The 26,185-nt window shown below is 38.6% G+C and overlaps 1 protein-coding gene across 3 annotated transcripts in view; it reads right to left on the bottom strand.

Annotated features, from left to right (window-relative positions):
* The window catches only part of ARMC3 (armadillo repeat containing 3), a gene marked incomplete at both ends in the record, with an annotated part of 98,795 nt that overhangs the window by 1,970 nt on the left and 70,640 nt on the right, over nucleotides 1–26,185 (bottom strand). Inside the window, 7 exons of one of the 3 annotated variants that reach the window (XM_082649051.1) lie at nucleotides 2,271–2,433; nucleotides 4,257–4,457; nucleotides 17,991–18,107; nucleotides 18,501–18,602; nucleotides 19,279–19,376; nucleotides 21,761–21,929; nucleotides 22,729–22,865. In XM_082649051.1, the coding sequence (XP_082505177.1) occupies nucleotides 2,271–2,433; nucleotides 4,257–4,457; nucleotides 17,991–18,107; nucleotides 18,501–18,602; nucleotides 19,279–19,376; nucleotides 21,761–21,929; nucleotides 22,729–22,865 (987 nt within the window). The remainder of the gene's footprint in view (nucleotides 1–2,270; nucleotides 2,434–4,256; nucleotides 4,458–17,990; nucleotides 18,108–18,500; nucleotides 18,603–19,278; nucleotides 19,377–21,760; nucleotides 21,930–22,728; nucleotides 22,866–26,185) is intronic. The other 2 variants (XM_082649052.1, XM_082649053.1) reach the window with 2 other exon arrangements.

The raw sequence follows: 26,185 nt of genomic DNA, 5'->3' as shown, positions 1-26,185 counted from the left end.
GAAATGATCTAGAAACCTGAGACATGTAAGTCGTATTTAAGGTGATGTAGGAGGATGACCTCACCAAACGAAGTATGTAAAGGGAGAAAAGAGAAGAGCCTGGGACAGAACCTTGAGTTCTGGGTCAGGACCCCAACATTTAAGACAAGGGTGGAGGAAAAGAGGTCTCCAAAGGAGACTGAGATGAAATGGCAAGAGAGGACAGAAGTTACTAAAGAAAGTGGTGTTAAAGAAAGAGAAGGATCAGTGACAAATTCTTTGATGTATCAAGCAAGACAGAAAACAGATCACTGTGATCCTTCTTGGGAGGGAACAAGGGCCAGACTGCAGGGAGTTGAGGATGAAACTGAGGTCAAGGAGTGACTAGGAGTTGAGAAGACTCAGAATTTTGGCTGGGAATGAGAATTATCTTCAGATAGAAGCAGTATGGTAGGTTTTGGCTCAGATAGGCATGGGTTCAAATTCCAGCTGTATCTCTGGTTGTCCTTGGGTAAATTCCTTCTCTAAGTATCAATTTTCTTATCTTTAAAACAAAGGTAGTAATTTCAACGTTTGGCATATCTGAGACTCTTCACAATTATATTTATTAAGTGCCTGGCACATAAGTTCAAAATGATGGTGGTCATGGTGATAGGCACTTATAGGAGTAGTTGTAGATATAATGAGAAAAGATTTATGTTTTCTCTTTAAATGTTTTGGACTTAAGTTTAGATTTTAAAGGTAAAACAGCTAGTAGAGAGAAAGAGATTTAAGATGGGAGAGAGGAATTTATAGAGCAAGAAATCCAAGGAAATAGGAAAGACTGGCATTTGGATTATAAACAGAATTGGCTTGGAACTGGAGGTAAGATGCAATGAGGTTTATAGGTATTCAGGAGAGGGTAGGAAGTTTATACATTTAAGTCTATGGCTCTGAAACAATTTTCTCAGCTCCTATTATACTCCAGACACTGGACACAATGGAGGAAAAAAGATCACCCCCTCCCTTAAACCTAATCCTGCCCCAGTGTCCACATCTCTGTGAATGATGCCATCATTTCCAGTTACCCTGCCCAAATCCTGGAAATCATTTTCTTCTTCTCATGCATTCTCTCACGCCACCGCTAGGCAGTCAACAGCTCCTTTCAGTTTTATCTTCTATATCTCCTGCCAAACTCACCTCTCGTTCACAGCCTCCACCATGGCTTTAGTATCAGGCACCTGTACTTCTTGCTTCAGTGACCTTCCAGTTGGTCTTCCCATCTCCAGTCTTTCCCCCGTTCTAGTTCATTCCACATTCTGTTGCCTGAGTGGTCTTTCAAAATCACTTTCCCCTTAACTTTCGGTGGTTACTCACAGATTTTAAGGTCAAGTACAAACTCACATGGTGCTTTACTGTCTGGTACTTTAGCCTTATCCAACCCCTCCCCGCTTTTCTGGATCCAGACCAACTACTCTGCATCCCTCAAATGGACCACTGACTCTCATACATGTTATTTTAGATAAATATTTGTATTGTTTAGAACACCCTTGTTTTCCTTGTTTACCTGCTGAAATCCTATGTAGCCTCTAATTCTGAGGCCACATATCACTTCCTCCCTTGAAACTTTCCCTGACGTCACCTGAGAACCCGCAAGTCTGGCTTAGGTCCCCCTTGAATGCAGAGACTGTCACTTTATTTATTTATTTATTTATAAAAAATTATTTATTTATTTATTTTTGGCTGCCTTGGGTCTTCATAGTGGTGCGTGGGCTTCTCACTGCGGTGGCTTCTCTTGTTGCAGAGCAGGGGCTGTGGGTGCGTGGGCTTCAGTAGCTGTGGTGCGTGGGCTTCAATAGTTGTGGCACTTGGGCTCAGTAGTTGTGGCTCGTGGGCTCTAGAGCGCAGGCTCGGTAGTTGTGGCACACAGGCTTAGTTGCTCTGGGGCATGTGGGATCTTCCCGGACCAGGGCTCGAACTCGTGTCCCCTGCATTGGCAGGCAGATTCTTAACCACTGCACCACCAGGGAAGTCCCGAGACTGTCACTTTAGTATCTGTATATTCCCAGACCTTGGAAGAGGCCCTGGCCTAGAGTAGGTGTATGATAAATATTGAATGAATATGTTTCCAATAGTCTGGTTAATATACGTGTGTGTATGTATATATACACATACATATACATGCCAAATATAAGTACATCTAAATGATAGGATTAATATCATCCAGTTAATTGTTAGCAACTGGCTTACTCCACAATGATACAGATAAAACATTTTTACCTAGTGGGAAATGAGCAAAACATCTTAAATACCTTGAAAAGCAAAGCTCGATGGTAGAAGATTCCTTTTTTGATCAGTCCAATTGGTACAACATTGGATTTAAGTTGAAACTTTAGTTCACTTATATGAAGTTCCCAGCTGAAATCATGTAGTTTTTCTTTTGGAATTTTACCGCCCATTTTTTCTGCCACGTACCTGTGTCAATTACAGTGAGATTTAATCAGTCAAGTTTAATATCTCACTTTGGATGCTTTGAGTATAAATATCTGTGTAATTATACTTGTAAAAGATACTTTCCGTCTGATTTTTGTTTGCTTTACTTTAAAAAATGTATTTACTATAAGTTAACATTATGCTTACTATATTTAAACTATCTTACATAAACTGAAATTCTAACATTTCATTCAGCAGGAAGAAGGAAATGAATGCTAATTTTCCCAATATGTATAGCAAGATACAAATCAATATCACACTACATTTGTATCAACACAGTTTTTAAATGTTATCTTAATCTTGGAAAGTATTTTCAAATGTTTGAATCTGAAATCCAAGGCATTGTCTTGACATGTGGTCCTTCTTTTAAGGAATTTAAACTCAGAGAGAAAGACAAACATATAGGACCATTGTGAACCCTGAGGTTCACAAATCTTTTCAAGTTTTATCATCCTTTTCTTTTAAATTTTATCATTTTTTTTTAATTTAGAGAAAGACATGGCATTTATGTAACACTGAGGTTAGAGGAGACAGGAAGAGGCAAAAAGGGAAAAATTACTAACAGGTGAGGAGGTGAGGTGCGGGGGGTGTACTTTGCCTGTGAGTTTCTCCTAAGATTAGGCTCTCACTGAAGATGTCAGTAAGCACACCTGCAAAAATCCTCTGTCAGCTGAGGCTGCTACATCATGGACTAAAGGCAGGATTGCCCATTGTAAAGAAAGAACTTCCTCTTGCTGTACGTGGAACCAAGTGAAGAAGAACAATGGTGAAAACCAAGAGAAAGGATTAGGCAGAAAACTGACCCTCAGTGCCAGCCAGATGTCCTGTAACAGCCTCTAGGAGCCAAAGGCATGGGGACACATCTCTGTATTGCTCTCTTGGTGTGGGTTCAGGTTAAGAAAACAATTATTTGGGAATGATGAAAACTATTTCTGATAGGAACAAAGCATGAGGAAATTTGACAAGTGTTGAAATGAGCTAAGTCAGATTTCTGCTTGAGTCATCATTTCTCAAGGACACCAAGGAAAACTTCGGTAGCCAAAAACGCTCTCTTCCAGAGTCGCCTGACAAGAAGTCAGTGATCTGGCGGCTGTGTTTCTTGCAGTTGTCACATCCAGGTTTGGTGCCTGCAATTCACTTCTATTTGGAGAAGGTACAAGCTCCCATGGAGATTGCAGCTGTTGCACAAGCCAGGAGCTCACGACTGGCTGGTGTCAGTCATGAAGGCAAGCCTCCATTTCTAGAGGTTTCCTGTCAGTCATAAAGTCAGGTTCTCAGCCTTCTCTTAGAGGAATCAGATTAAATGCTCTCGTTTAGGAGGCGACCTCACTTAGCTTATACAGCATGCCGAACCATCTCTTAGAATACCCACAATCCCACTTTGGAGCAACATGAAACACAAAATATCAGACATATAACATAAAAATAAGGGATGGCTATTTGTATTAGAAAACAACTTGTGAGTTTACAAATAATTCAAAATAGGATTCCTTCATTCATAACTTCTTTAGGATCACCCTGAAAGATGCTTTTCCTGGTTTAGCTGGAGAAAATGACCTAGGCATTTTTCTTTAAGTAATTTCCAGCTCCTAGCTCTGATTCTTGGCAGAAATATGATCTAAAATAGAAATGGAGGATTTATATCCAATTCATTGTGTTTCTGCTTCAGAGTCAGAGGCAGGGTGCTATACAAGTTTGGTTTTATTATGGTGTAGTTGTTTGAAAATTGGCTAAAAAGTGCAAATCAGTAACATCAAAAACATTTTTCAGAAATTGAAAATGTGTATGTATATATAGACACTTACTTTGCAAGAACCTCAACCTGTTCCTTTATACTGGTGATGGGAAGTATGGATCTGGTCACTTCATACACATAAACACAGAAGTCAGGATCAGAGGGAGGGAGCCATTCTTTATCAGGACTTCCTTCTCCAGTCAGTTTTGGTGCTACTGCAACCTCTTCCTCCTCCTTCACTTTTTCCTCTTCTTTTTTTACTCTGCCTTTCCTTAGAGAGTAAACAATAGCAATCAATATCACAGAGTGAATAAGCACTAACTGTGCTCTGAGTTGATCTGAAGAGCATTGCAGAAATATAGTATTTTATATATACCTCAACAACAATACCATACAGAGTTTTCAAATTTTCCACGACAAAGATAGAGCTTTATAGTCTCTATATTTTGCCGGAGAAATTATTTTTCAAGAGATTACTACACGACTGATATATATTATGAAAATCATTGCTTTTCTGTACCATTGCTTATCAAGATATTTGGTACATTGTAGGTATGTAATAAATATTTATGGAATTGGGAAAAAATAGGTTGCCTCCTCAGAGAGTCTATGCCAGTCTTATATCATCTCTTGCTTCAGTTGAGACCTTCTGCAAGAAGAATTTGGATCCCACTTTTAAGAACAATTATCCAAAACATGGAAAAAGACAAAAACAAAATAAGAATGGCATGGAATTTTCATGTCATGCAGGGGCAAAGATTCATGCAAAGTTTATCTAGGGAAACGTATTTAGTTCTGTACTTAGGGTAAATAGAATGTACTTAGTAAACAGTAAAGATACTGTTTAATTAAAAGATACTCTTAATGAAAATTTCCAGACTTAGAGAAGTTACTAGTTAACATATAGATTTTTGTTTAGTAGAGATGCAAATTATTTCTCTTCAATGGAAAAAATACTCCCAAAGGTTAAAATCTTTTTCTAACATTCCTTAATTAAATTGGATAGAAATGCATATATTCTCAAATGATCTTTGAACCAGTATTAATATCTTACTAATTCTCTCATGAGTGGAACAAAACAATGACAGGGGTTCTCATTCCAGGTAACAGGGAGTAAGCACACTTCACCCTGTGTCTCCTACTGAATACAGTCATAAAACCTGGACAGGGTGCATGCAATAGCTATTTGAAAACTCTGAAAAATAATTCACAGCAGGAAGATCAGAGAAGACTGACATTTGAATGACTACGGAACTGACGGTGAGCTTATATTTTAATTTTCCTCCACTATTCTCCAAGCTGAACTAAACATAGTCCCAAGTCTGGAAGTGGGCATCAGCACAGAGAGAGCCCAAGGAGAAGCCCGATTGAGAAGCAGGAAAGAGAGACAGTGGAGGAAAACCCTTTTTTTAAATTTTTTTTTCTTATTTTTATCTATTATCTTGTACCCCATCTTCTAAGGAAGCTTGTGACGGTGGTGGCAGCAGTGACATTAAGGTCCCTAAGAGTCTAAAACTGCCTTATACTTGCTCAGTCCTCCTGCTGTTTGGCTGTGGACATGGATGCAGTCATGGCAAGAGCGTAGCAGCGCAGGGCAAATAAAGGGTTTTTTGGCTTGAGGACCAAAAGGGAAGCTCCAAGGAACCAAAAAAGACAAGGGAGATCATGGAGAGGGAGGAGCTCAGGAAAGCAACCCTATAAAATTGTTTATATATTCCTAGGCTTACTTCCAAGCTGTGTGTGCATAGTTCTGATCCTAAACGGCACATACGTAGATTTTGAAGATGGAACTATGGTATAAACTACCGCCCAAGTCCCATACTGGACACTATTTGGTACACGTGCAGGGCTGATCCAAATAGCACCACAAAGCCTTTGAAAATGGGACTAATGGTGGAATGACAACCCACAAAACACTGGTTGAAATTTGAAGACTGAAAGCATCTGGACCAATTGATTGCTAAAACACACACACAAAAGAAACATTCTTCTTAGCATAAGTGTAAGACCCATAAATAAGAACTGAAGGACTCATAACATAATATCACAATCTATATAATTACTCAACATATGAAGAACCAGGAAAATCTCACCTCGTATGGGAAAAGACAATCAAAACACATCAGTGCTGAGATGACTCAGCTGTAAACTGTTCCAACAAGTAGGTCAAACACTCTTGAAATGACCAGGGAGTTAGAAAGTCTTAGAAAGAAATAGAAGATAAAAAAATAGAATTTGCAGCTGAAAAATACAATAACCAAAACTTAAAAAACACAATTCCCTGAATAGGTTTAATAGCAGAATGGAGATAACAGAAGAAACAGTCTATGAACTTGAAGATAAATCAATAAAAATGATCCAATCTGGACAACAAAAGATTGAAAAAGCAACTGACAGAGTCTCAGGGACTTGTGGTGCAATAAATAAGAGCTAATATTGGTGTCATCGTAGACTCAGAAGAAGAGGAGAAAGAATGAAGCACAGAAAAAAAAATTGAATAAATTAAGGCTGAAATGGTTTCCTCAATTTGGTTAAAGACATAAATCTACATAGTCTAGAATTTCAGGGACTTCCCTGGTGGCACAGTGGTTAAGAATCTGCCTGCAGGTTCGTTTCCCGGCCCATGCACCAAAAAAAATAAAAAGAATCTGCCTGCTAATGCAGGGGACACAGATTCGAGCCCTGGTCTGGGAAGATCCCACATGCCGCGGAGCAACTAAGCCCGTACACCATAACTACTGAGCCTGTGCTCTAGAGCCCTTGAGCCACAACTACTGAGCCCGTGTGCCACAACTACTGAAGCCTGCATGCCTAGAGCCCATGCTCCGCAACAACAGAAGCCACCGCAAGGAGAAGCCCACGCACTGCAACGAAGACTAGCCCCCGCTCACTGCAACTAGAGAAAGCCAACGTGCAGCAATGAAGACCCAACACAGCCAAAAATAAATAAATAAATAAATATTTATTTAAAAAAAAGAAATTCAGTGAATGTCAATAAGGTACACCCAAAGAAATCCACTCCAGACACGTTGAAATCAAATTATTGAAAACTAAAGACAAAGCAGATGACGTGATTGCCTATGTAGAAAATCCCAAAGAATCTACTGAAAAAACTCCCAGAACTAAGAATTGAGTTCATCAAGATCTGAAGATATAAGAACAACATACAAAATCAATTATGTTTCTATATAGTTACAATGAACAGGTGGAAACCAAAATTAAAAACCAAAAAAAAATTTGGAGCACTTACAATTATGCCAAGAAAATTAAATCCTTAGGTATAAACTTCTAAAAAACATGTGTAGGATTTGTGTGCTGAATATTAAAAAGTGCTGTCAAAAGCAATCAAAGAAGGCGTAAATACATGATGAGACATCCTGTGACCATAGATTTAAAGATGCAACATATTAAAGATGTAATTCTCCCCAAATGATCTCTAGGTTTAATGTAATTCCTATCAAAATCCAAGCAAAGTTTTTTTGTAGAATAGAATATCTTATTCTAAGATTTATATGGAAAGGCACAGGTGCTAGAATAGCTAAATCAAACTTCACAAAGAAGGATAAAGTGGGAAGAATCACTTTGCTTGATATCAGATCTTACTGTGTAGCTACAGTAATCCAGATGGAATGATACTGGTGGAGGGACAGACACACAGATTAATGTAACAGAAGACCCAGACCCACACAAATATGCTCAATTATTTTTAACAAAGGTGCAAAAGCAATTCAATGGGAGAAGTATAGACTTTTCAACAAATGGTGCTGAGCAGTTAGACATGAATGATCCTTGTGGTGATAGAACTATTGATTATCTTAACATGAACCTACCCATGTGAGAAAATTGTATAGAAGTTAATATACACACAGACACACACACGTAGGAGTAAAACTGGGGGAACCTGAATAAAACCATTGGATTGTATTCGTCATTATCCTGGTTGTGATATTGTACTATAGTTTTGAAAATGTTATCATTGGGGGAAACTGGGTTAGGGGTATATGGGCTCACTCTGTGTTATTTCTTACAATAGCATGTGAATTTACAATTATATCATAATATTTTCAATTAAAAAATCCATTGACCATGCTTCTGTCATCTATTATTGGACTCTATTCTGTTCATTCATGTCCCGGTCTATCCCTTCATCAATACCAAACTATTTTGGTTACTGTAGCTTTACAGTAAGTCATAAAATCAGGTAGAATGATTCAATTTTATTCTTTTTCAAAATGATTTTTCACTATTATAATTTATTTACCTTTCCATAAAAGTTTTAGAATTAGCATATCTCTGTCTACCAAAAATGCTGCTGGAATTTTGATAGAATTGTATCAAATCTAGATCGACTCAGGGAAAACTGACATTTTCACTATGTTGAGTTTTCCAACACGTGAACATGGTATATCCTTTCACATATTTAGTGATTCTTTGATTTCCTTTGTGTTTTACAGTTCTCAGTATATAAGTTCTATACATGTTTTGTTTCATTTTCTCTTTCACTTTAATTTCATATTTCATTTTTCAGCCCTATTAAAATGGTATTAAAAGTTTTTGGTTTCCAATTTTTCATAGCTGGTATATAAAAATATAATTGATTTTTCTGTGTTGAACTTATATCCTGACATGTTGCTAAACTCACCTATTAGTTCTGAGAGTTTTGTTTGTTTTTAAGTGGATTCCTTAAGGATTTTCTGTTTAGACAATCATGTTGTCTGCAAATAGGAACAGTTTTTCTCTCCTCACTTGTCTTGTTCATGATCTTTGCAGGAAAGCATCCAGTCTTTCACCATTAAGTATGGTAATTTTTGTGGATGCCTTTTATCAGGCTGAGGAAGTTCCCTTATATTCTTCCTATTTTGCTGACAGTTTTAGTTTTTATCATGAATAGATGTTGAATTTTGTCAACTGATTTTCTGCATCAATTAATATGATTATGTGCTTTTTGTTCTTTATACTGTTAATATGGATTACATTGAGTGATTTTCAAATATTGAACCAGCCTTGCATTCCTGGGATAAACTCTGAGATGAATTATTTATTCTCTTTATATATTGCTTTGATGTGCTAATATTTCAGAAAGGTTTTTTTTCATCTATGTTCATGATGGATTTTTTTTTTTTATGATGGATTTTGAGCTGTAATTTTCTTATAATGTCCTTTTCTGGTATTGACATTAGGATAATGCTGGTATCATAACAAGAGTTGGGAAACATTCTCTTTTCTATTTTCTTGAAAAGATTGTTTAGAGTTGGTGTTAATTCTAGAAATATTTGGCAGAATTCACTAATGAAATCATCTGGGTCAGGAGATTTCTCTTTTGGAAGGGTTTTATGAAATCAACTTCTTTAATAGTTAAATGATGATTTTGGCATCTGTTCCATCTTTGGTGAGTTTTGATAGTTTGCAGTTTTTGATGAATTGGTCCATTTCATTTAAGGTGCTGAATTAAAGTTCTCATAGTACTGTTGACACAGTTATTGACATTTTTAAAGAACCAGCTTTTGATTTCATTGACTTTCTCTGCTGTTTTTCTGTTTTAAATTTCATTGATTTCTGTTTTTATTAGTTTCTTCCTTCTAATTTTATTAAGTTTATTTTTCTAGATTCTTGAGGTTAGATTATTGATTTATGACCTCTCTATCTAATACATTTTAGTAAAGTAAATCTCCCTCTCAGCATTGCTTTGGCTGCATCCCACAAATTTTGAGTTGTATTTTCATTTTCATTCAGTTCTTTGTATATTTTAAGTCCTTTGAGGCTTCCTTTTGTCCCAGAGATTATTTAGAAGTGTATTATTCAATTTCCATATGCTTAAAGATTTTCTTCTTGTCTTTCTGTCATTAATTTCTAGTTTGATTCTATTATGGTCAGAGAATATAATCTGTATGATTTCAATTATTTTAAATTTGCTGAGCCTTGTTTTATGACCCAGGGTATTGTAAATGTTCCCAGTGCAGCTGAAAAAATGTGTATTCTGTTGCTGGTGATGGAATGTTCCATAATATGTCAATTAAATCCTATTTATTTCTGGTGTTGTTCAACTCGTTTATATCCTTGCTGATTTTAGGTCAAGTAGTTCTATCAGTTGCTCAGAGGGGCATGTCGAAGTCCCCAGCTATAATTTTGGATTTTTCTATTTCTCCTTTCTGCTCTATCAGTTTTTGCCTCATGTATTTTGAGGCTCTGTTGTTTGGTGCATATACATTGGATCATTATATCTTCTTCATGGATTGATTCATTTTATCATATGTAATGTCCCTCTTTCTCTCTAGAATTTTTCTTTGCTCTGAAGTCTGCCTTAATACATATTTAAAAAACCATTCCTGTTTTTTAAAAAATTAATGTTTACATGGTATCTTCTTCCATCCTTTCATTTTCAACCCACCTATATCAATACATTTGAGTTTCTTTAAACAGCATATAGTTGAATCATAACTTTTTAATCCACTCTGCCAATCTCTGCCTTTTGATTGGCTCTTTTCCTTTGTTTTTCTTTTCTTGCCTTCCTGTGGGTTACTTGAACATTTTTATTTATCCATCTTGATTTATTTACATTGCTTTTGAGTGTAGTTCTTTGTATTGGTTTGTAGTGGTTACTGTAGGTATTATAATATACATATATTGGTTATCACAGTCTGCTGGTATCCATGTTTTACCACTTTGAGGGAAATATGGAAACCTCACACCCATGGAGGTCTCTTTACTGTCTCCAGTTTTAAATACCATCGTCTTGAGTATCAGATGTTTTTATAATTTTTGTTTCAATCATCAAATATGATGTATAAAGCTCATGAGGAAATAGTCTATTGTATATACCCATATTTCAGCTCTTCCTTCTTTCTTCCTGATCCTTCCAGATTCTTTCATTATTTTCTTTTCGTTGGAAGAACTTCCTTTAGCTAGCCAGTCTGTAAGGGTAGGCCAGCTAGCAGTAAATTGTTTTCCCCCATCTGGGAATGTCTTTATTTCTCCCTCTTTATTGCTGAAGGATAGATTCATCAGATAGAGAACACATGGTTGATTCTTTTAGCACTTGAAAAATGGTGTGCCATTTCCTTCTGGTCTGAGAGAAATCTACTATCATTCAAATTGGTGTTTCCCTATAGGTAATTGGAATTTACACCTTTATGAAGTCTGGATCCCATGACTCAGGTGGGCTTTCTTGGGTGGAGCAATCTCTGCTATGCTAGCAGAGACAGAGGGAGGACTAGGAAGCCTGTGTGTGACTTCTTTCAGCCTTTTCTTATGTGTATCTTTTGCCTGCTGATCTTGCATTGTATCTTTTGCTATAATAAATCTTAGCTGCGATTATATATTTGAAAGCCCCAAAATGGGACTAGGCTGGTGTAGGCAGGTAAATCTCCTAAATTATGTATTTACAAATATGGAGCATTCTGTTCCACTAGCAGTAAATTAGGGTTGGGAATTATCTTTAAGTATTATTTGAAGCATGGTGTGGGAGGAGGATCAACTGAAGTCCATTTGAGTTTTCCCTTTAATTTAGAGAAAAAAATACAAAAATAATCCAATCAGCTGCTATTGGAGAATCACACAAAACTCTATAATCATAACAAATACTAAAAAAAAAAAGTTTTATATTTTCTAATCCAATATTCTATTTACTACAGCCGAGGAAAGAGTCTAATCATGCATTAAATGCACTAACGATATATTGTGATAAAATCTCCAAGCAAAAATGACTACTTTCCAGCTATATCATCTTAACCCTTTTCCTTTTTTGTAAGATAAATAAACTGAACACCTTACAGTGCATAGTCAGATGTTAGTAAATTAGGAACTAATCCTGGGAAGGTCAATTAGAATGTCAAGAAAGCATAAATAGGTTTACCTGTTTTCTAAAATTACAGGGTAGCTTTGTAAGATTGGAGATCTCGACCCTGTGATTACTCAGAGCCACCTATGAAACAAAGCAGGTGTAGTTCTCCCTGAGCATGCTGCCTGAAGTGAGAAGAATCATTTGGTGTGAGAAGATGATGTCCAGTACCCTGGGCTAAGCGCATCAGAGGGAAACTGACTGAGTGATTAAAAAGAGATAATTTATGGGAACCCCTGAATTGTAATTTCCTGCTGCTATAAATAGAAGTATTTCACTTGGACTTCTTTCCCATGAAGGCTGCCAAGTGGTGTAAATAAGGTCTTCAGTACTTAAATGAATTTCATTTCTAGATAAACATGGAAACAAGAGCTTGGAAATTACAAAATTAACTCCTGTAAAATTAATCTCCAGAAAGAACATCAATTTATGATTAAAGATATAACAAATTCTAGCTTTCTTGCAGAAACTTTAGCAAAACTACCTCAGAGAACAGAGATTTACTGTGAGAACCCAAAACAATAAGGATATTTTCTATGTTCACAGGTGGATGAGTAGGTAGATAGGCAAGTAGAGAGAGATAATTGGCTCAAAATTGTGTATTGACATTATCAAAGTTTAACCACTTGCTCCTTCTTGATCCCATCAACTATTTTTTTAAGTAAATTTATTTATTTATTTATGGCTGCATTGGTTGTTTGTTGCTGTGCATGGGCTTTCTCTAGTTGTGGTGAGTGGGGGCTACTCTTCCTTGCAGTGCGCGGGCTTCTCATTGTGGTGGCTTCTCTTTGTTGTGGAGCGTGGGCTCTAGGCCCGTGGGCTTCAGTAGTTGTGGCTCACAGGCTCTGGAGTGCAGGCTCAGTAGTTGTGGCGCATGGGCTTAGTTGCTTCACGGCATGTGGGATCTTCCCGGACCAGGGCTCAAACCCATGTCCCCTGCATTGGCAGGCAGATTCTTAACCACTGCACCACCAGGGAAGTGCCAACTATTTGAATGTATCAATTATAGGGCAGAGCTGGTGGGAGAGATGTAAGTCATGAATCCGGCCCACTTGTGGTTTCAATTTAGGTGAGAAGATTTTGGTATGTGAAAAATAATCACAATACCATGTAGCATTCAATAAATTCCACAAGGAATAAAAATTAGAAACTCAAGCAGTTCAACACTGAACAAAATCTATTCCAGTTAGGTGTCCTGTTCTACCCAATCTATTCCAAAAGGATGAGAAGGGAGTATTGTACAAAGTGGAGATATGATTTATTCTGGTCTTAGGAAGGTACATCGTGTGTGTGTGTGTGTGTGTGTGTGTGTGTGTGTGTGTGAGATGTGTGATGTGTGTGTGTGTAGTTTATTTTGTTTGTTCCACTAGGATGTAAGTTCTATTAGGGCAGAGGTATTTGTTCAGTGCTATACTTCTAATACTAGAATAATTCCTGGCATCTAAGTGCTCAGTAAATATTTGTTGAATGAATGAATAAATTCAAGAAAAGAAGGTCAGAAGGTATTTAAATGTTACCAAGAGACAATATGTGTTTTTGGAAGACTTTTGAAGTCAAGATTTAAGGGAAGGGAAAAAAAAAAGGTAAGGTATGGGTAAAAAGAGGGTTTGAGAGAAATTCTTTTATTTTTTAAATTTTAGTTAAATTTTTAAATTGAGGTATAATTAACATGTAACATTATGTTGGTTTCAGGTGTACAACACAATGATTCGATATTTCTATACATTGTGAAAGGACCGCCAGAGTAAGTCTAGTTACCATCCGTCACCATACAAAGTGAACTTTTAGGATTCACTCTCTTGGCAACATTTAAATATGCTCTATATTATTGACTGTAGTCACCATGCTGTACATTACATTCCCATGACTTTATTTTATAACTGGAAGTTTGACCTCTTGACCCCCTTCACCCATTTCGCCCACTCAACCCCCCTTCCCTCTGGCAACCACCATTCTATTCTCATTATCTATGATTTTGTTTTGTTTGTTCATTTGTTTTGTTTTTTAGATTCCACATATAAGTGAAATTGTACAATATTTGTCTTTCTCTGTCTGATACTTTGCTTAGCATAATTCCTTCAAGGTCCATCCATGTTGTCTCAGATGGCAAGATTTCATTCTTTTTTATGGCTGGTGGTATTCTATCGTATACATATACCACTTCTTCTTTGTCCAGTCATCCATTGATGGACACTTAGGTTGTTTCCATATCTTGGCTGTGTTAAATAATGCTGCAATGAATGTGGGGGTGTAGAAAATTTTCAAATTAGTGCTTTCATTTTCATCAGATAAATACCCAGAGGGGGAATTGCTGGATCATTTTAAGTTTTAATGTTTTGAGGAACCTCCATACTGTTTTCCATAAAGCCTGCACCAATTTACATTCCCATCGACAGTGCACGAGGGTTCTCTTTTCTCCACATGCTGGCCGAAACTTGCTATCTCTTGTCTTCCTGATAGCCAGTCTACCAGGTGTGAGGTGATATCTCATTGTGGTATTGATTTGCATTTCCCTGATGATTAGTGATGTTGAGCATCTTTTTTTGTGCCTGTTAGCCATCTGCATGTCTTTTTTTGAAAAAATGTCTATTCAGATCCTCTGCCCTTTAAAAATCAGATTGCTTTGTTTTGCTACTGAGTTTTATGAATTCTTATATTTTGGATATTAACCTTTTATTGGATATATGATTTGCAAATATTTTCTCGCATTCAGTAGGTTGTCTTTTCATTTTGTTGGTGGTTTCCTTTGCTGTGCAGAAGCTTTTTAGTTTGATGTAGTCCCAGTTATTTATTTTTTGCTTTTGTTGTCTTTGCTTTTGGAGTCAGATCCAAAAATCGATTGCCAAGACTGAAGTAAACAGCTTATCATCTAAGTTTTCTTCTAGGAGTTTTATGGCTTCAGGTCTCACATTTTGAGTTAATTTTTGTTTATGGTATAAGATAGTGGTCTACTTTCATTCTTATGCATGTGGCTGTCCAGTTTTCTGAGGAAAATCATTTTAAAAACAAAAATGTTTTAGGAAGTCATTGTGGTGGGATCAAGATGACCTAAGTAGCAGAAATGTTAAAGTATATGTTGTAAAGATCTAAAAGTCTCCAAAGATGAACAGACTGGAAGGATATGTATTTCATATCCTCCTATTTGGGGACAGAAAAACACACTTTTAAGTGTGTATAATAAACTCATGTGCAATCAACTTAAATATTTATGAAAACTAGTCTCAATAAAAAATATGGTATAGATAGAACTTGTAATTCCTTTCACAAATGGGTATAGTAAGTGTTTATTGTAAGGAGAATGGTCTTTACAAGGAAAAGCTTTAGAGAGCATTACACATGTTGGTTTCTGTGAAGCCTAGGGAGGTATCAAGAAGGTGTCTGGATAAACAAAATATAAATTAATCACCTCTCCTTTGAGTGCTATGCCATAAAAGAAAGTGCAATTAAAACCTTCGAAAACAGAAATAAGATGGTGGCTGGTCACCTAATGAGAGCCTGTTGCTCAATGATTTTAATTTACATGGTATATGGTAATAATATTCATCAGGAAAAAGAAGTCCGCACTTTCACTTTCCTTGTCTGGTACCTCACACACAGTTGACTGACTTGTCTCCCATCTCTCCTCTCCCTTTCAGAAATTCAGCTGCTTTGTGGTTCTAGATGTCTCATTATTCTTTGTCAGTATTGCTCAGTATCTTTTTGGTCAACATTAAACATTCTCCATGACATTTTCAGATGAGTAGAGTTAAAATATTTTACTCTATGTCCAGGGGTCTTTAACAGTCACAAGACAAGAAAGGTTGACCAAAAGATAAACAACAGGACAACGAGATTATGACCAATCTATCCCCCAGTGGACCAAGGGCTGAGAAGGGGAAAGAGCCTGGACACACTGATCACTTAAATAAGCCAGGTGGATTCTTCCCCAGGAAGCTGAGGAGTTCAGGAGACCACAGGGAGACACCTGCCTCAGAGCCAGCCTTGTCCTGTCAAGCATGTGAAGATAAGATGGTCTCCCCCACAAATACACACAAGAGACGCAGATTGTACTTGATTATTGTTGGGCTTTAGAACTGAAAGACTGCCTTGGAATTGGGCCCAGATTTGGTCCCATGGCAAGTCAAAGTCACATATAAGCTACAGTTATGGGTGAGGTGGCAACCAAAAGAAAGTCAAGGAAGGTAACAAAGCAATTGTAAACAGACACTGTGCAGGTGGAGAGAGAAAAAGAGAGAGGGAGAGAGACAAGAAGACTAACGGTTTATCTACTTTACTCCCAGCTCCTGTCGTGCGCTGGATTCTGGGGATTCTTCTGCATCCCTGCAAGGCTGGAGTGGGTTTGGGCTCCCTGCAACTGTTTCATCCAATAGTACTAACATTTGTTGAATGTTTACTCTGGGCCAGGCCCTGCTCTAAGCCCTTTTCATTCATTAACTTATTTAATCTTCTCAAGACACTGTGAGGAACAGACTACAGGTTTTTGGTTTTCTTGTGGTACGCGGGCCTCTCACTGTTGCGGCCTCTCCTGTTGTGGAGCACAGGCTCCGGACGCGCAGGCTCAGCGGCCATGGCTCATGGGCCCAGCCGCTCCGCGGCATGTGGGATCTTCCCGGACCGGGGCACGAACCCGTGTTCTCTACATCGGCAGGCGGACTCTCAACCACTGCGCCACCAGGGAAGCCCCAAACTACAGTTTTGTTTTGTTTTGCATTTTACGGATAAGTGAACTCAGCCAAAGAGAAGGTAACCTATTTGCTCAAGAGACACAGTTTATAAGTGTGGATCTTGTTGAAAATAACCTTTTCCTGCAAAAAGTTGAGATTTCTGTTCTCTTGAATAAACACAAATGCCTTATGTATGCCAGCCAAGCGCCGTGCTAAGTGCTGGCGATGAAAAGAGAAATTATTCGAGTCCGAGCATGTTCTTGTCCTCAAGGCACTCTCAGTCCAGGGGAGGAGGAACAAGAGAAGCCAAGTGAGGAGGGGAAGGGAAGGGAAGAGGTGAGGAGGGGCAGGAGGGCAGAGAGGATGAGGGATGATCAGAAGCAGAGATCAGAACAGTGAGCAACAGAGACTGACAGGAGAAAATAAAGTCAGAAATAGAACATACACAGCTCCGAGGTCTGTGGAGGAGGGCAGACCACTCCTTAGGAGACCTTAGGAGACAGTCTCGGTTTAGAAGGTAGATGCTCAATTATATACATGTGTGCCAAATAGCCTCCAGCACCCCAGTGTTTTTCAAGGGCTTAAGTCAACAATAATTGACAGGTCATGGAGCGGGGCAGGAGGTCTGAGTGGTTTTTTGAAGAATCCAGGAAAACGCTGACAAGAGAAAGAATATGTTTAAAAATATGTAAACATGTAGACAGTGTTTTAAAATATGCCAGGCCTAAAAAGTGTGGAACCACATTATAATGGTTGCAGCCAAATTCAGAATGTGGTCCCGTTTCCCTTTCCTCTTCTCATTGCTTCCTGAAGGGTCAGGGGTTTCCATGGGCAAGACGGGGAGGGGATGTGGAAGCAAGAGGCAGGGACGAGGGAGGCTTACGGTGCAGCCAGTGCTGCTCATCAGCTGCCGAGGCAGCCACGGGGTGGGGGTGGGGGGCAGAAAAGTTCATTTTAAGTTGATTCCTACACGTGGTTGGACTTTTAAAGGGCTGACTGGAGACTGCTGTTTCCGTTGTCTCTGCATTAAAGTGACTGTAGGACTTTACAGTGAGCAAAGTACCCTGAGTTCTCACCCAGAGGCAGGAGAAGAAATTCCCTCTGGGTAAGTTTTAAAGAGACAACAAGGGACACAAATAAAAGTAATTTTAATTATACTTCATGAGTCCTGTTTAGTGCTACATCTGATTCCATAAGAAGAGCTTCCTAGTTAAAAGCCACCCCTCCCTTTCACCAACTCTGTGGGTAATTAAAACTTGACAGGATTACAGTTAGGAGAAGAATACAGTAAGGAGGTTTCTACCTGGATCCTTTCTCTTTAGTGGCGCTTTTGCTAAGAGCAGTATTGCGTCCCGAAGTAGGTTCTGATTTCTCTTCGGTGGGAGATCCAAATCCAGCACTAAAATGATAACTGTTTTCTCTTGTCATTTGAAAAACACCACAACCAATTTCAATCATACAGAAAATAGCAATGCACTACATTTGCAAGGCATTTTATAATTTATAAGGCATTTTCACTTCCATTATATGTTTTGATCCCAGTCACCGAGAAGAAGCAGGGCACCAGGCATTATTCCATCTACAAATAAGGACACTAAGCCTGATCATGGACACTGAGTCAGGGGCTCAAGATCTCACTCTGGGTTCACAGAAGACAGAATGTCAAACCAGGTTTCCTGGCTTTCATCCTGAAATTGTGTGACTGTGAGAAGACTAAAATTTAAGTTGCCAAAACCTAAAATCTGAATTTCTATTTTACTCTCAAATTAAGGGAGAGAATTATTTGAGTGTAGACAAAACATCATTTTCTTACTTGGTCTTTTCTTTACTTGCTCTTCTTAAAGAAGATGAAGAAGAAATACTTCGTCCATAACCAACGTCTGATGACTTATCTTCCATAGATGGAGTTGGAGAACTAAAATTTTACATATTTGAAATTATGTACAAATTAAAATAATTTGTCAATATTGACTTTGTCCTACTTTTAACAGTGACACATTATTTTAAAAGCAAAAAGGAGAGTTTAAAATAAGATAAAATGAATATTATAAACCTTTTCATGAGCTAGAACTAGAAATAGTTTTATAAAATGTGTCACATAAAATGTATTATATAGATATATAGGAATACAAGACCATTTTAATGGCTGTTGAAGCTTTCATTTTAGCTCTACTATTTTCTCCTTATTTTATTAAAAATATTGGGCAAAAAAAAAAAATATTGGGCAGCAGTGGTATTCCTGGATTTAGTTCTGGAGATTTGTAAACATAATTCATCTTGGTTTGCTCCTATCTGTTTATACTTCCTTCAGTTACTTCATGTTGCCAGAAGGGTAAGAAGCCCTGATTGCAGAAATACCCATGGAATTGACTGGTAACATGGAGTCAAAGGAAAAACCACAGTGGTGACTATTCTGTGTTCTTTACTATGTCAGGCTATGAGTTTATGGACCAGTGTTTACTTTCATGGTGCTGCTAGATACAGGAAGTAAGAAAAGATACCATACTGGGAACCTTTATGTATTCACATGATGATGGACAAACAAAAAAATTATTTGCTTCCCTTCATTCCTCCTCCCCGCAAAGACTCACGCATCACATTTACTGTTAACTAAGAGTATAGCACGTCGGTCACTTGGTTCTTGTAAGCAGAGATCCTTCAAAGGCAAAAGTTTGGTGCCAGGATTTATCTGTAGATAATTTAAGAATTGAAGAGTAATATCTGCATGCATTATATATTTTTTTAATGAATACTGATAGAATAGGTTCTTAACTGTTTGAGGTATCTAATTTCACACACACACACATACACTTAAAAATAGGAAACTGAAGCTTGTGGATATCTTTGGGCAAGATACACCCTCCAATTCCCCCTCCCCCCACCCCAGTCTCTGTAACTTGATACTCAACTGTTTCATACCATAATTATCAGCTTGGCCCTGGAAGTATTTAAGTTTGAAAATCTATCCATATACATAAGGAAGAGCTTATCATCTGTAAGAGTAACTAATTACTAAACAGATCACTAAAAATGTTGTGAGGATAACTAACAACAAGCTAGACAAAGCCCTATACTAGCAATTTTGTCAGCCTGGTGAAGAGGGTTAGACCAGATCACCCTGTGAGCTCTTTTTCCAATCAAGTAATAGATCCTTCTCTCATCCAAGATACTTTTCATGGTTCTTTTAAAGTAAGACAGAGCGTGTCATTCTTCTGCCCAGAACCCTGACGTGTTTTCCCACTTCATTCAGAGTAAAGGCCCAAATCCTTCCAGTGGTCTACAAGACTTCCATGAGCTGCTTGCTCTTACCTGCTCTGATTTGGTCTGTTATTCCACCCCGAGTTGACTCAGTTCTAGCTACACCGACTTTGCTGTTCCTTGAGTGTGCCAACCACTCACGGTTTCTGCACTAGCTCTTTCCTCCATCTAGAAAGCTCCTTCCCCACTATCCCCAAGGCTAAGAAGTCCTTCACCTCCTTCAAATTTTTTGTTCAGATATTACCCTTTTAGTGGGGCTACCTGACCACATCAACTCCAGTGTCCTAAGCCCCTTTATCCTCCTCCCCACCCACTGCAGCGCTTATCATTTCTATCACGTGATAGAATGTATTGGTGAGATTTATTGTTTATTGTCTGTTTCCTCTCACTGGTACCATGGGAGTAGAGATCTTTGTCTCTTTTGTTCACTGACACATTTAAAGCCTGAAATATTAGAAACTTAATATTTAGAGTAAATCAGCGAGTTCTCCTTCATAAGGACATTGTCTCATTACTTTTTTTTTTTAAAAAACTCATGAACAAATATATTTTGTCACAGTTTTATCTGTTCCATGGCAACAGATAAGTGCTCTGGTAAGTGCTCTTTGGTGGTTTTTCTGCTCTTTTCCTCATTTTTCTTAAAGCATCTTTATGCTAATAATGTGGCACCTGTTCTTTTAAAATTACTCATCATTGAACGAGAGCAGTAATTTCTCGGTGGTTTGTGTGTATCTGTTATGGAGGGTATGGTGGTGGCAGTGGCTGGCAGAAGCAGAAGGAAGAGAAAAAGTTTTAGGCTAGCAGTTTTGGTTATTCAACATGTCTCTAATTCTGTTACCACGATACAGTGTTTCCTGCAAATACAGCTTAGCTGTGATTCTTTTATGGCCCTGTCTCCTCTGCTTCTTTGAACCAAATTTGTCCAAGCGGGTTTCTGCTACCAGCCCTGCTCACCCCGGTTCCTGAGGTCCTGCCCACCCACCCCCTTGCAAACCAAGCATATAGCTTTTGTATGTCTGAGTTCTCCATCCCCTCGGGAAGCATAGACTTTTGATGGTGCTTTCTGAGATCTACTACCACTCTTGTCCTTCTCTGTGCTTTTTTTCCCCTTTTCATTCTTCCTCCTGTGTAACTTCTGCCTGATCCCAGGGACTTTTAAATATTTTTGAAGTCTGCAGATCATACCAATTTCCTACTTCTGCCTAAAATGGGATTTGTAGGTTTTTTAAAAATTTCCCTATTCTCCTTATTGCTTTTGGTTTCCAGAAGTAGAACATGCTGACTTAGACAGTAATGTCAAAAAGCCCTCAAGACTCTAACGTTTAGCTTCCCATTTCTCTTAACATTAACATGGAATTAAACTGTATTGTTTTAAAATCGTAATCACAAACGCAGCTAAGTAAAATAATATTCTTCTATATTACATTTTAAAATTCAGTATTACAATTTGGTTAATTTCAATTAGATTATAATTAATAGAATAAAAACTTATACTTCTATTATTGACATTATCATTATCATTAACACTGAGCCCTAGAAGTAATATAAAAGCCGATTGCTTTATATCTTCTCTGAAACTTGAGACTAGCAGCAGCAAACTAATATAAGTTCAGGTCATCAGATTCTAGTTAAAACTGTACACAAATGCAAAATCTTATAGCCAGACAAAGTTTAAGGATGAAGTTCTGATTCCCAAGTTTCTGCCTATAAAAATATAAATTATGTTAAGCGGTTATAAAATTGCAACGTAATGGCATCACGATGCAAGAAGAACTGATCACACATACTAAAATACAAATTAGTGCTGCCACTTACCCGACCATAATCATAGACTCCATCAGTAATTATGTTACTTGATGACAAATAGCCAGTCTGGCTGTATTTCAGAGACAGGTGGTGGTTGAGCAATTTGTTATGAGCTGCCTCACTGAATTTATTTTTTCGACTTACTGATAGATTAATTTCTTCAAGGATATCTAAAGCCCTGTCAATAAAAGCAAAAAAGACATTATTTGCCTTATATAAGCAATCCAACAGTAAGTTCCCATTCATACACCTCACTAAGATCCTGAATGAAGGATTGAGATGGAAAGGTTAAAACCATTCCACCCTTTTAGGTAAACTAATCCTGCCAGAATTATGAAGACAAATCAGCCCTTTTTGAGAACATACATGCCATGTGGAAACTCATAATCAAACAGTTGAAAAGGACACTTTAGGAAGAAAAAGTTCTTCATTCAAAGCAAAATTAGTATCGGACTCCAATTTTTTCAGCTAACCAGGTGACATATACGAAGAACAAAAATGGCTCAAACAGGGTAAATCTGTGGAACCTTGAAACCCTCTTGGCTGAGTTGCTAAAGGCAGCTGACTCACAGGCTGTTGGTAAGGGAACCGACGTGGTGAGGTTGGTTAAAGGCGTCATTGTGGTGGAGCGGTTTGTGGGGGAGAAAACAAAGGTGGCACTCATGGCTTGCCCGTTTTAATTTAGCCTTGAAAGCTGAGCGACAAATAAGATTGTGTTTAGCAAAGCAGAGGAAGGTGAAAGAAGCGTTTATCAGAATGAAAAAGTGGAAAAGGAAACATTGAAGATGATTTTGTGGAGGTGGCGGGGGAGATCTCTCCCGCTTCTGCAGGCGGTCCCTTCAGAGGGACTGTGACCCGCAGAGCTTCTGAACGCCCTGCGGCCTGAGAGTGGGCGTGGAGACTCTGCTCGACCTTCCTCGGGCCTGAAGACTGTGTGTCCTTCATCTGAGCCAGACCCTCCAGACCGCTCCACTCACCCAAGCCTGCACAACTCAGCGGCCGTGGGCTCATCACTGGCACAGACCATTATGGCCCAGCTGGCGTGCCGTCGTACCTCGTCGTTCTTGGAATGCAGGAGCTCTACCAGTGGCTCCAGCCCACCTGAATTTCTCAACTAGAAATGGAAGCCAAAATTTTACACATTAAGAGCACAGAACATAAACATTCATGCTTTAAAAAAAAATCTAATTTTTTGATTGTTGAAAGGGTTTTGACTATGTAAAAACATTTTAGGATGTGTCCATGTTTAGATTTATTAAATTCAGGGGAAAGAATCAATTGCAGAAACCTTACAGACAGGAGCGCGGTGTTCTGTTCAAAGTTAAGAAGAGGCTGCAGTAAGTTACTGAGGGAGGTCATTGTGAGTTTACATGGGGTGGGTGCAGGGCAAAGAGCCTGTCCTCTTCCCTCTACAAGCTGGATGTCCCATGTTCATTCACTCTGCTGCTCACCACTGCGTGTCCATCTGGCCTGCGGGGGACAGAATCACGGGCCCCTAGAGATGCCCTTGTCCCTGGGAGGGATTTGGTAGATGTGGTTAAGGATCTGGGGATGGGGAGATGGTCCTGGATTATCAGGTTGGCCCAACTTAATTACAGGGGTCCTTACAAGAGGGAGATAAGAGTGTGAGAAGCAGAGAAAGGAGACTTGTAGAAACAGAGATTGCAGTAATCTGCTTTGAAGACAGAGGAAGGGACCACAGCCAAGGAATGCAGGTGGACGGTAAAAGCCCGGAAACAGATTTCCCCCTCAAGTCTCCAGAAGGATCACAGCTCTGTTGATATCCTGACTTTAACCCGTAAGACCCATTTTCAGACTTCTGACCTCCCAAACCATGAGATAATAGATTTTTATTGCTTTAAGCCACTAAGTTGTGGTTATTTGTTTCAACAGCAATAGGAAACGGACACAGTCTCCAAAGCTAGGCAGGAGTAACCAATGCAGGCTAGTGCCACCTGTGTCACTGGACAGTGCCATGACGTCAGCAGTGTGGACGAAGCAATGCTGAAGCAGTTCACCAGAAGGAGATCCATTTTGTTATCACTCATATTGCTTCAAGGAGTGAAAAGGAGAAGAAAAAGAACAAGAAGAGAATCGGGGAGAACTACATTAATTACACTCTTAAAAGAAGTCACACATGTATAAAATTGTTCCAATCAGGGAAAAAAAAAAGATTCAACAGAGCTCTTGTCTCACTGTTTGAAATGTAATACATTATTATCTGAGCCCGGAGGACTAAAAAGAATATTCTACAGGTCTCTCTGTGTAGTATCTGAAGACAGGAGCCCTTGTGAGATACGATCCACTTCCAATCATGTTCTTCTCAAACACAGGGACTCTAACAGGGATTACACATTAGCACACGTAACCTGGGCAAGCTTTGAAAAGTTTACTTGAAGCATCTGATGCTTAGCAAGCCAAATTTCTGAACATCTTTATATCTGAGTATAAGATAGCAATCTGACTCCACGTGTTCTTTCGGCAAATATCTAATTCATTTATTAATTTCACCACTCATTCCTTCATTCATGCATTCACTCATTCATTCAACAACTGTTTATTAAGCATATACTGTGTGCCAGGTATAGATCAATGACATGGATGCAGGGAAGGAAAACCTCAGTTCCCTTCCCTAAAGCCTCAGGGAGCTTATGGTCTTTCATACAAAAACTAGTGCAAAACAGAGTTCAAGGGAAGCATGCATAGGGGGTGGTGTGAGCACAGAGCAGGACGTTGGAGTCCACGTTTGAAGACTAAAGAAAGCCGTCATGGAGGACAGGATGGCTGAGCTGGGTGTTGAAGGAGAAACAGGCACTTATCAGGTGAACAAAGGTGAGACTAGCTTTCCAAGCAGAGAAATCAAGGAGGTGTAAATAAGAGAATTTTAGAATTCAAATCGTATGGTATTTCTGGAGTGTAGAGTTACACCTGGGAAGCGAGTTCAGGCTTAGGCAGGTAGGGGTGGATCATTGCGAGCCCTTGCATAGCACACTAAGCAGCTTAGCTGTTCCCATGGGGCAGTGGCACACCCCTGGGGACTTGCAATGATGTGATGAGGGTCATAAATTTGAAAGATCAGTCTGGAGGCAGTTTGGGGAATAGGAGGTGGCAGGGGTAGGGAGGGCCGTAGAGTCAGTTGCAATATTCCAGGAAACGGATGGACTGCTCAGTGAGCCGCATGGAGGAATGACCAACTAACACAGTGTTGTTTATCACTGTGTTGCCGCTGCCTCCTGTAGCGCCTGGCACATGGTAGCTGGTAAAAAAAATATTTGGTGAGTATCTTACTACCTTAATGGATGAATACAAATGAACTGAGTCAACGGGAACAAAGAAGGGGATAGAAAAAATATCTAAGAGACAGAAGAGATTTGTTAGTTGTCTGAGCAGACAGCACAGTGTGAGGACGGGGGCTCTGGACTCAGAAAGGTGTGTTCGCAGTCCCTGATTTCCCGACCCATCAACTCTGCTTTCAGCACATTATTTCTTTAAGCCTCATTTTCCTCCTCTATAAAATAGGGATTGCAAATGTACCTATTTCTTTTCTTTTTGTAAAATTGAAGTATAGTTGGTTTACATGCTACATAGATTACATATAGTTGGTTTATTATATTAGTTTCAGGTGTACAACATAGTGATTCAATATTTTTATAGATTATACTCCCTTTAAAGTTATTACAAAACAATGGCTATATTTCCCTGTGCTGTGCAGTATGTCCTTGTTGCTTGTTTGTTTTATGCCTAGTAGTTTATACCTCTTACTCCCCTGCCCCTGTCTTGCCCCTCCCTTCTTCCCTCTCCCTGGTAACCACTGGTTTGTTCTTTATATCTGTGAGTCTGTTTGCTTTGTTATATTCATTCGTTTGTTTTATTTTTAAAATTCCACATGTAAATGATAACAGAGTATTCGTCTTTCTGTGTCTGACTTATTTCACTAAGCATAATAACCTCTAGGTTCAACCACATTGTTGCAAATGGCAGAATTTCATTCTGTTTCTGGCTGAGTAATATTCCATTGTGTATAAACACCACATCTTCTTTATCCATTCATCCATCAATGGGCATTTAGGTTGCTTCCATGTCTTGGCTGTTGTGACTAATGCTGCTATGTACATTGAGATGCATGTATCTTTTCAAAGTAGTGACAAACATACCTATTTCAAGTGAGGCTTAAATGCATGTTAAGTGCTTAGCACACTGGCTGTGCATAATAAGTGCTCCATATTGTTATTTTTACTGGGGCGAGAGGAACAGAGTCCTAGGCTGTTTGAATGAGTGCCACACGACACGCAAACAGGAAAAAAGCAAGAGAAAAAGGTACGTTTGTAGGTTTATATCAAGTCTTTATGAAATGGGCCAAATGCACTTTTATATGATGGACTTGTAAAAACTACAATTCCATGTTTTAAATTTTTGAAATACAAGAGAAACGGA

The sequence above is a fragment of the Grampus griseus genome, assembly GCF_964374135.1.
Source record: "Grampus griseus genome assembly, chromosome: 2".
In the NCBI taxonomy this organism is placed as follows: Eukaryota; Metazoa; Chordata; class Mammalia; order Artiodactyla; family Delphinidae; genus Grampus; species Grampus griseus.
This window is presented reverse-complemented; position numbering and strand designations above follow the sequence as displayed.